Source organism: Bombus vancouverensis, chromosome 7, assembly GCF_051014615.1.
Source record: "Bombus vancouverensis nearcticus chromosome 7, iyBomVanc1_principal, whole genome shotgun sequence".
Lineage (NCBI taxonomy): Eukaryota > Metazoa > Arthropoda > Insecta > Hymenoptera > Apidae > Bombus > Bombus vancouverensis.
The window spans coordinates 14591545-14602581 of record NC_134917.1 but is presented as its reverse complement, the minus strand read 5'-3'; the positions used below and the strand labels follow the sequence as shown (position 1 = coordinate 14602581).

Sequence of the window (11037 nt, the reverse complement as noted above, 5' to 3'; positions counted from 1 at the left end):
CTTGAAAATGCTCCTTGATTCGTAGTGCGGCCTCTATTGGAGAATTATTATACAAAGACTTTTAAATTTTAACGGACTTTGTAAATATTGAGTACCTTTAGCTAGTACTTATTTACTCATTCGTTTAAAATCCATTGAGTTGTGTGAATGGAGAATTTGGTGTTTCCTAACGCGGCATTATAATATTTTTTCATAATTCTATATATTAATGCTTCTTTTCGTTTTACAAGTAAATTTGTCGTTTAATAAATCTTAACTAGAAGTCTAATAATTTAATTGCTTAAAATGCAATAATATTACAAAGTATTTCATATTTTTAAAATAAATCATTATTGGTTAATTTTAAACATTTTCATCATGTCTCACTTAAAATATATGAAAGAAATAAATAATCTAACTCGCATGGATGAAACTATTAAGGGGCCACTTCCGCGTTGGCAGAAAAAATGTTTAGAAACATCAAATTCCAGGTACTACTTTATTAATTCATATTTATTTTATTATTAGAAGCAAAATAAAATATATTTTATTACTAAAATAATTCATGTGTACAGTGTCAACCTTAGTATTAATTCATCACGAAAAATTACGAACGGATCATTTGCAAATAGTACTACAGGAAAAACACCAACGAAAAAGAGTGACACTCGAATGAAGAAAACACCATCTAAAACTTCTAAGAAATCTCCAAGTATGAAGTCACTTTTATAGTTTAGAATATCTATAATATAGAAATAGAGTAATTGTTGTCTACATATATAAATAATATATAGTGATATATAGAAACAGTTCTACATAGTTTTTTAAATATTATCTAATTAGGTCGTGCTTCTACACCAGCTAAGACACCTAGTGGTGGTGATAGATTTATTCCTTCAAGAGCAACTACTAATTTTGATCTTGGTTATTATAAGGTAAATGTATATTATTTAATATAAATTTTATTATCTTGATATAGTAGATAGCAATATTTTAAATATAAAATCTTTCAATTTCAGATTCAACAACAACCAAATACAGAAAAAAATGAAGAGAAAGTAGACAATATAAGTCCTTCCAAAAGGGAAATGCAACGACTCATGGGAGAAAATTTACATGGTGGTGATATTAATCAGATGAGAGTTTTGTCTTATCAAAATAAAGCACCAGCCCCTCCAGAGGGTTATCAAAATCCATTGCGTGTTGTGTATAGCCAAAGTAAAACACCAGCAAGCATAAAAGCTTCTACAAGATATATACCACAAACTCCTGATAGAATACTGGATGCTCCAGAAATTGTTGATGATTATTGTAATATATGTTTAATATATAGATGTTTAATATATATTGTTACCAAACAATTATGAAAATTTGGAAACATTTCAGATTTAAATTTAATTGATTGGTCGGAAAATAATATTCTAGCTGTAGCATTAGGTGCTAGTGTATATTTGTGGAATGCAGCAACAGGGACTATTGAACAGTTGCTTGAATTAAGTGGCAATGATTATGTTTGTTCTGTTGCATGGATTCAAGAAGGTCCCTATTTAGCTGTAGGTACTACAGTGGGAAATACAGAATTATGGGATTGTAGTCAAATAAAAAGAGTACGTGTAATGAATGGTCATGCGGCCAGAGTAGGTTCTCTTTCTTGGAATTCACATGTTTTGACGAGTGGTTGCAGGTATGAAATTTCATAATACATATTGATGACAAAATTTTAATTATACCCTTTATATAGAGCAGGACAAATAGTACACCATGATGTTAGGCAAAGGGATCACTTAATATCAACAATTAATGCACATGCTCAAGAAGTATGTGGTTTAAAGTGGTCACCTGATGGAAAGTATTTAGCAAGTGGTGGTAATGATAATATGCTTCAAATATGGCCATCAATCTCTGTACAAAGTCATACAAACACACAACCAATTTATTCATTAAATCAACATCAAGCTGCTGTAAAAGCACTTGCATGGTGTCCTTGGCAGAATAATATTCTTGCTAGTGGAGGTGGTACTGCTGATAGAACTATACGATTTTGGAATTGTAATACAGGTGAAGAAAGCATCAATTGTGTATATTCATTGTACACAGTAAAACCAACAGTAATAACAATTCTAATGAAATCAAAAATCTTTTTACAAATATTTATTCAACAGGTGCATGTTTAAATATGGTAGATACGAAGTCACAAGTATGTTCTTTGCTTTGGTCTACAACGTATAAGGAGATTGTATCTGGTCATGGATATGCACAGAATCAGTTAACAATCTGGAAATACCCCGCAATGACGAAGGTCGCAGAACTTACAGGTCATTCTAGTCGCGTTCTACATTTAGCAATGTCTCCAGATGGTACTACAATACTTAGTGCAGGAGCTGATGAAACCTTAAGATTATGGAAATGTTTCCTACCTGATCCACACAAGAAGAAAGATACGAATGAAATAAAATCTGTTGCGTCTAGACTTAAGCAATCGATTCGATAATATTTTTATACTAACAGACGAAGTAATTTACTTCTATATATTACTTCTTAATCAAATAAATGACTAATAACTCGTATTTTAATAAATGTGAAAAATAGTGATATAATTTTTTATGTTATTATTTATTTTTTTATTAATATATTTAAAATAAAAAATCAATATTCATAACTTAAAATCCCGTCGCAAAATGGTTGTTACCCACGTGCATTTATGTATAGACGGCGACTCCATTATTTAGACGAATTATGGATAGAAATCAAAATGGCGTCAAAGTAAGGTGTAAAATACGCTAAAAAGCTCAACTTTACATATATATAACTTTCGACCTGTAGATTCTTAAAATTAAGACTTGCATTTTTAGATTCTATGCATTGAAAACTATCATAATATATAATAAAAGTCAATAATTTTATGTTCTCTAAACTGAAATAAAGCCAAAGTAAATTTGAAACGAGTATCTGAAATAAGTATCGAAATATTTTTAAATTAGAGATTTAGTTTAGTTTGTTTTTCTTCCTTCGGGTCAGTAATTGAAAAAAGCATAACACTGAAAAGAACTTCTTGCCTTTATCTTTTGGCATCTCTTCCTTCTTTTTTTTGGTATCTTTTTACCCTTTTTCTTTGTCTTTGGTTGATTTATAGTTTTAAGTGGCTTCCGAATCATCATAAACCGCGTTAAAAATAAGCACAATACAACTACGAAGAAATGGAGTTGCAGAAGTGCCAGTTGAAAATCGACCGGAATTCGGATTCAAACTGCGGTGAAGGGCCGAGAAGAGTGAGAGCTACTCGGTTACGAGTTACGAATCCAAAGCTCCAGCCTCTGCCCAGTTCCAGCTAACCGTGTTAGCACGGTTCTTTTAATTTATATGTTGTTTTTGTAAAAACATTTGACATGAAATGAAATAAATAACATTGTTGGAATTTTTATTCTTTTTAATTAGACTGTAAAAAATTGGCAAAAGGAAAAATATAGTAAATAATAAACTCTTTTGTTTAATTTATTCTCACATTATGTACTTCCTAAATTCTTTCTACTGCTAGGTAAAGATGAAAGTTGTAGTAAATCTCCCCACCTTTCGAGTGCCGACGCCGACATTAAACTTTACAGATCACCTCTTCAAGAAAATGATTTAATTAAACAAGATATAGGTAGTTTGTGTTAAAATAGAATATAGCGATAGTTTAGATACCTTCTCTTTAAAACTTAATATTAAAGCGTTAATATAATTTCTTTTTTATCAAATAAATTTAAATATAGTATATAAGCTATTGTATAAACAGAGAGGAAATACTAAAGATTTAACAACAGTTTTCTTGGTAAATCTGCCTTGAAAACATTTTCACTATATAAATCTTCATAATTGGTTTTAAAAGAAATGGATGAAGGAAATTCTAAGACTGTGTCATTGAAATCACAATGTAAATATATTGATCAAATGTTTTCTTCAGAAAATGTGAAAGATGATAATGAACATGATTGGTGGGCAAGTGATAGTGGATCAAGTACTGGTTCATACTATTCAGATACAGATAGGTAACTAACTTTTTAGCCGTTTTTATATTATTAGAATATACCATTATTATGCAATTTTACAATTGTTATAAATTGTTATATGTAGTTCCACAGCAGAATGGGAATCAGAAATTAACCCTAACGGAGAACTAATTTATATAGAATCTCTAGTAGACAATATAAATGATGAACAATTTTCATTCAATGAAACAAAACTTGATTCTCAGCCAGAATTGATACGACGACGTAGTACTAGAGCTGGAAAACTTATGCGACTTATAAGACGTAAGGAGAGTAAACGTTTGAGCACAAGAAATAAAAAAGGCAATTTCAATATCACAGTAAACAATATTGGAAATTCGGGAAAAGATGGAACTACAATTAAAGAAGTCACTTTTAGAGATTTTCAAGTAAATGATTGCAATTAAAATTTGAGCATTCCCAATAATAATAATACTATACTTTATATAAAAATTTATTTTGTGAATTTTGCAGGCAGGTGAAATTCGCGAAGTTATACTATGGGTTGATCCAGATAGACGACATAAACTGGGAAGAAGAGCCACATTGTGTGAAGCATATTTTGGAATTATCCCAGGTGTTTTTTCAGACAAAACACGTATCATGGTTGCTGGATTTATACCAGATGGAGAAGCAATGAAAAATAAAAATATTAAAATTGGAGATTGGCTACGAAGTGTGAATTCAAATAATGTTACATATCAAAATTTGGATCACATATTATCTGAAATAACTGTTTCAACAAATGTAAGAATTAAAATCTAGTACATATTATAAATTTATATTGTTATTATCTTGTGAAAATATAAAATACTTTATCATAATCAATTTTCATTTTTTGTTTAGGTAACATTAGAATTACAAAGAGTTGCAGGTGTTGATGTTACAGCAACATTGTCTGGATTAAATTGTCCTAAAGTAATTACAATTTTAGATAATATATATATAATTTAGAGAATTTATAGAACTAAAAGCATGATGTTTTCTGTCATTAGCAATCTGTATTGGTACAAAGACTGTTGAATAAAGAGGAAAGTAAAGATTTAATGCATTCAATAGTAGATTATCCACTTGGTGTATTATATCTACAAACCACAGAACTTTCAGAAGTGGGACCTGAACTACAAGGTGTTTTATATGCATTTCCTCGGTCCGAAAGCAAAAATATGCATTCTATTTTGTGCACAGCAAGAGGAGCTTTTATAACCCTTAATCATTTACTACCAGGAATTGGAGGCCTACAACCTACAAGGTATAATTGAATGGTTTTATTACTCCATATAAATACATAATCTTTATAACATATATGCAATCATATTTTATAGTACAACTTTTATAGTACAACAATACAGATAGCAGAAGAGGAAATTCATGTTGTATACACACCTCGAAATGATGAACTATTTTTAATGGCATTACCAAAAAAATGGTAGACTATAATTTATATAAGAATAAATAAATATAAATATACATATGTATTCGGTTTAAATTGTTTTTAATATTTCTAGTTGTAGCCTTGAAGAAGCTGTCAATTTATCATGTGATATAGTGAGAACATTAGAATTTGCATATCAGTCACTGAAAAAATGTTTCACACCTGAAGAAACTCATTCTTCTTTAGATCATTTCTTTATTTTAGTTATTGAACGATTATTAGACATAAAGAGTTATGCAAACAATGCAGGATTAACCACCTCATGTATGGAGATTCATAATGATATTGAAAGTATGGAAAGTTACAAATTTACAAGCACCTTTTCAGTTGCAAATTTTATAGAGTTATCAAGAGATGCACAAATTCAAATTGATGCAGCTTTAAGTGAAATGGAAGCCATGGATTACAGAGATTGGGTATGTATTGTATAATGAAATAATAAGAGAAAATAAATAATGATGAAAAATAATATTATGCTTTCAGAATGAAGATCCTATGGACTGTCAAAGGTTATATACAATTTTGGGTAGTTGTATTTATCATAAACATTATCTTCTTGGATCTCATTTAACACACAGTGATTTAATTGAAGTAGAATCTTATCTTAGGCAAAATTGTATTTTAAATTTGATAAATAACGAACCTGTAAAGAGTCTTGTTATTTGGAAAAAAGTATATCCTTCTTCATGTAATCGTAACGATATAGAAAACAAAAATAATCAACCATTTGTTCTCAATGGAAAATGGTACTTACTCGTTGTTGGTTATGGACATGATTTATTAGCAGTTCTTCTAGAATCTGGTGGATGTACTGCAAAGTAATTTTTTATAGCTTCTATTATACTTTTTATTGACTTAGTCATTCTCTTAAAACTTTTGTATGCATCATTTAAAAATGTTTCTATAGATGCAGCGAAACTATAGGTCCAGATATATTTTATGTAGAAGAAGCTCAGGAGACTTTAAAGCATATACAAAAAATAGGGGTAACAACATTAGCAGCTAAATGGATTTCATCAAATACTAGACCTGAAGTAATAACTTATGAAGATCCTGTGCCTGTAAAACCATCATCTAGTATCGCTGAGAATATTTTAGGTCTCATAAAATCAACAGATGTGCAAAATTTATCTGTCAAACCACCTCATACTTTAAGTATTAACAAAAGATCTCAAGAAATACCTTCAATTCTAAAAAAACGTAATACAGAAGAATGTCCTGTAATTTTAGGATCAGGTAAATAAAATTATTTGTTTTTATTATTTTCGATTATGTAGTATACATATAGTATACATGTAATAATATGTACATGTAATACAAATTTTAAAAAAATACAATTTTATCTTACTTTAGTATACTCTTTGCATACGTCAGAGGATTCATTAAGTCAAGGAACTGGTGGAATTAGTGAAATAAGCGATGAAGCATTGCCTATATTAGGAAGACGAGCAACAAGAGAGAAAATTGTTAGTAGATCAAGATATTCTGATGATAGCGATTCTGATCTTGATGTGTATAAGGTAATCAATATAATAAATTTATTAAAATATTTGTTCTCCATTATTCTGTTATCTTAGACAATTTACATAAAGTATATTATTGTAGAATGATTGTCGAATGTTAAATATGGACATATCTAATATAAGAGAAAATTTATTAAATCAAGCTGAATATTTAGTACCAAAAGTATTGACAGTGGGTGATAAGAATTATTTATATCATTATATACACTTGGACATGATTGAAGGAATTCTTCTATCCTCAAACCCACTAGAACATTTAGCAAAAAATCCTAATTTCCTTATTAATTTTAATAAATGTGTTCATATTATTCATAAATTGCTACATAATACAGTAAGATTTAAAACTATGTTAAACTCAGATGTGGACAAAACTGTCATTAATAAGAGTTTAATTGCTGTTAAGGAGCATGGAGTGTTATTTGAATGGGAAAATTTAACTTATTGGGTTGTTGGTCGATTATATACAACTCCCCATCCAAAGGAGTTGTATGTATGTTATCAGGATTCTGCACCACAAAATTTAATTGAAATAGCATTTAAATTACATTCATTACACACGCTAACATAAGTTTTAGTCCTTTTAAAATGTCTTCATTTCTTAAAATTTTTAAAAATCAATAACATTTTACTATTTTATTAATGTTAAATATTTGATTTAAAAAAAACAAATTTTTTCTTCTTTAGATATTTTAATTGTTTTTTTATTCATATATCTTAAGAGATTTTAAAAAATATAGAGCATTAAATACTTTTATTTTTTATAATTATACAACATTTATAAAATATGATATTACATGTACATTTATATCATTTATGTAAGTTTGCACAAAATATTAATCATTATAATCATTATATTATACAACATTATATATTATATATGCTTAAAATTCATGTTACATTGTAACTTTTATATACAGTTTAATAAATATTCTTAATAACTCAATGATAAGATATACAAATATTTATAACGAAATGTACTTTGAATAATATAAATATTTTGAAAATAGTTTCTAATCGTATGAACATGATTCATATTTTTAATAAAAATTTACTTCAATTTCATTCAATAACATATTCTGCATTATATTTTATTAGTCCACATTAGGTGATATATTGATTTATTCATTTTCGTGAAGTTGACAAGTAGGAATTTTCACATATACACATGCGCCTGCCATTTTACTACCATAGTGTCCAGCCCAAAATAATTTATCAGCACCACCATGATAGAAAGAAATTTTTCTGAGTCCACGTCCATAGTTTTTAAACTCATGTGACATCTGAAGGAAAATGTAAATGTATTTTATTATTTCTACAACATTTTATATTTATATTATATGTATAAAATATACCTGGTGCCACTGATTTTGTTTTTCCCCTTCAATACTATCACGAAAGTGAAAAAGGTCTATGACATTATTATTTTTCCCTAATAATTTGATAGCACATTCATATATAGCTGGACAATCCCAACGACAACTGTACCATTCACTCACCTATAAACATAAATATAAATAATAATATAGGTAATATGTTTTCTACAAAAGTTTACATTAAGTACAATTAAAATTTTGTAATACCACTATTATAGGCTGTAACTCATCTAGAATATATGGTGTCAATCCTTCGACTTCTAGGTCAATTATTTGTGCTTTAGTGCAACTTTGGTGAGAAGTAACAAAACAGAATTGTTTTCCTTCAAAAATAAGTTCGTTATTTGGCAAAGGTGGAACTCCCACTGGAGGATTTTCTACTTTCCAACAATCACCACCTTCACTAAGAATTTTCCAGTACTTATCTCTTCCACATTCTCCAGAATGATTTTTCACTAAGTTTCTTTCAAAAGGTCTCTTTTTACACATCAGATAATACACATGCCAGGGCACTTCTTTATACAAAAGAAGTGATCGACCGAAAGAAATTTCTGCTTTTTTACGCCAAACGTAAGTTTGAATTAAAATTTTCCAAAGTTTGCAAACCAATTGACAATTTAATAATGATTTATAATCAACATAACAAAAAATTTCTGCTAATAATTCTTCTGGTAAATATTTTCCACCAAGAACTAATCCATTATCACTTTTTTCATCGTACATCACGCGAGTATTCATACCACTGCCATGAAACTGTCCCATTTTTATTTAGGAATAAATAATAATTGTTTTGATAAATAATATAGTAAAACTATTGATATTAATTTTCGGAAGAATATTTTCTGCCTTTTATTTGTACAATTTTGATGTTTAGAATAATTTTAAAATTTAAGAATGTAAATAGAACTTAAAAAATTACATATGCTTCTTCAAATATGAGTTATTTACATAACCTTCTCGAACTGCTTTAATGAAACTATTGACTGGACTTGGATTGTTTTAATAAAACTATCACTTACATTTATTAGCTTCGTTATTTCAATCAAAACGATAAAAAAGTTAAGAATCTATACAAGTTTCAACATTGAAGTCAAATCCAATTAATAGTAATGATTCATTTATGAATCATTACAAACTAAGTACATGCGTAATTGTAGTAGTAATATGTTTATGTAAACAATTTTGACATCATTATACAATTTAACGAAGGTAAAAAATTCAATTAGTTTATATAACTATTTATAGTAAAATTTTAAAATTGTAAAAATTATAAAAATTACTTAGAAGACAAAAATGGGATTATATATATGTATTAACTCAGGTAAACAATTGACAAGGTAGTGCATTATAATAGATGTTTTATTTCATTTAGAGTAATATATTTGATGTCAATATGCAAATCATTTAATTCAAAGTATTTAAAGAAAATAGGTACGTGGTTTTCGAACACTGAAAAGTGGCATACGATTCCTATGATGAATACGTTTTGGCAATGGGAATTTAATTTTCGAATCGTGGAATTGTTTGACTTGAGGTCTTCTACAATTTGCCGCTTTTACAACTTCGACTTTAATGATCTGAATTGAATGAGCACGGGCACGATGACGAGCTCCCATATCTCTGTAGCATTGCGTTACAGCACCACTGACAGAGAGATCTCTATATTCTCTATACATATTATGAGTTCCAGACCTTGAGTCATATCTTAACCAAATTCCAAAATTCTTGATTTTGACTGGAGATTTTTCTGGTATCTGAAAGATAATATATTTAGGATAAAATATTTAATAAAAGCTTTGTATTAGTGTTCAATATATGTAACAATTACCTGTTTCAAAGAAACAATTTCTCCCGTAGATTTCTTAAATTTTTTGAGTTGGCGTAAAAAATACCAAAATCTAGATTTTGCGACGATAGCGTCAGGTGCAAATATTCTCATTTTATACAGCGGTGTAGTTGTCTCTTTTTCGGTCGGTAACTTACGACCGATTACTTCAAACTCCTTCAACTGTACAAAGAATGTTGTAGAGAGATTATTTCTAATATATATACAATTTTATTTAGTATCTATACACTTGTTTCTTGTATATACAATTGTTTCTTTCCTTTTTCTTAATTAAGTTTAAATTAAATTAAATGCTTTAAAGCCAATTTCTTTCACATTAACTATATTGTATATGGAGATGAAAATATAAATTATTCTACGCTGATATCTACCGTATTTTGTACTTCAATTTAACAAAATATAAAAATTATTAAAGCTTTAAATCATACATGAACATGTGTTAGCGACCATAAAGTGTTAGGTTAGTCACTGTTAATATGTCATCTAATTATCACTTTTATAATTTTGAATAAACTATTACAATTTACAAAATATAGGTATTAAAGAGGATTTTCCTTAAGTGGCAAATTTAGTTTTCAAAGATAATTTTAAATATTTACTTACTTCACCCTTGGCTTTCATTTTGCTGTGCGTACAACACGATGATAAACCGGAAAAAGATCAAGGGATTTTTGGTTACTTCGGAAACGGAACCATTTAATTTTCTAGTGAAATATGATTTAACCATAGACAAAATGTAGTATAGATTGTAGGCTTAATAATCTTATACAATCTGATCTATTCATCTCGAATACAATTTCGTATGCTTTTATACTATACCAAAGTAAAACTAACTGTTGCAATATTATATATA

The 11037-nt window shown here is 28.4% G+C and overlaps 4 protein-coding genes across 6 annotated transcripts; 2 read left to right on the top strand and 2 right to left on the bottom strand.

Annotated features, from left to right (window-relative positions):
- The first annotated feature begins 106 nt into the window (after window positions 1-106).
- On the top strand, window positions 107-2576 carry fzy (cell division cycle 20 protein fzy). Its single transcript, XM_033334862.2, has 7 exons — window positions 107-470; window positions 555-691; window positions 823-914; window positions 999-1290; window positions 1366-1663; window positions 1721-2037; window positions 2142-2576. Exons 1-7 carry the CDS (start codon window positions 358-360, stop codon window positions 2468-2470), a joined length of 1578 nt encoding a protein of 525 aa, XP_033190753.1. The 5' UTR covers window positions 107-357; the 3' UTR covers window positions 2471-2576.
- Window positions 2577-2662: 86 nt separating this feature from the next.
- On the top strand, window positions 2663-7715 carry in (inturned planar cell polarity protein). 3 transcript variants are annotated; one of them, XM_033334828.2, is made up of 12 exons: window positions 2663-2742; window positions 3113-4007; window positions 4093-4396; window positions 4482-4754; window positions 4854-4925; window positions 5003-5259; window positions 5347-5436; window positions 5516-5858; window positions 5926-6260; window positions 6350-6678; window positions 6796-6962; window positions 7048-7715. In XM_033334828.2, the coding sequence occupies exons 2-12, from the start codon at window positions 3850-3852 to the stop codon at window positions 7531-7533; spliced, it is 2814 nt and encodes a 937-aa protein (XP_033190719.1). In that variant the 5' UTR covers window positions 2663-2742; window positions 3113-3849; the 3' UTR covers window positions 7534-7715. The 3 variants fall into 3 exon arrangements, with proteins under 3 accessions (XP_033190719.1, XP_076476218.1, XP_076476217.1); XM_076620103.1 differs by having other exon boundaries at window positions 2696-2747; XM_076620102.1 differs by lacking the exon at window positions 2663-2742 and adding an exon at window positions 2884-2992.
- Window positions 7716-8037: 322 nt separating this feature from the next.
- LOC117154399 (F-box only protein 44) lies at window positions 8038-9459 on the bottom strand. Its single transcript, XM_033329355.2, has 3 exons — window positions 8546-9459; window positions 8318-8461; window positions 8038-8245 (listed from the first exon to the last, which is right to left on the bottom strand). The coding sequence occupies exons 1-3, from the start codon at window positions 9098-9100 to the stop codon at window positions 8084-8086; spliced, it is 861 nt and encodes a 286-aa protein (XP_033185246.1). The 5' UTR covers window positions 9101-9459; the 3' UTR covers window positions 8038-8083.
- A 220-nt stretch (window positions 9460-9679) lies between these two features.
- Window positions 9680-10947, bottom strand: RpL18A (ribosomal protein L18A). Its single transcript, XM_033329444.2, has 3 exons — window positions 10788-10947; window positions 10167-10346; window positions 9680-10092 (listed from the first exon to the last, which is right to left on the bottom strand). The coding sequence occupies exons 1-3, from the start codon at window positions 10803-10805 to the stop codon at window positions 9757-9759; spliced, it is 534 nt and encodes a 177-aa protein (XP_033185335.1). The 5' UTR covers window positions 10806-10947; the 3' UTR covers window positions 9680-9756.
- Between the last annotated feature and the right edge of the window lie 90 nt (window positions 10948-11037).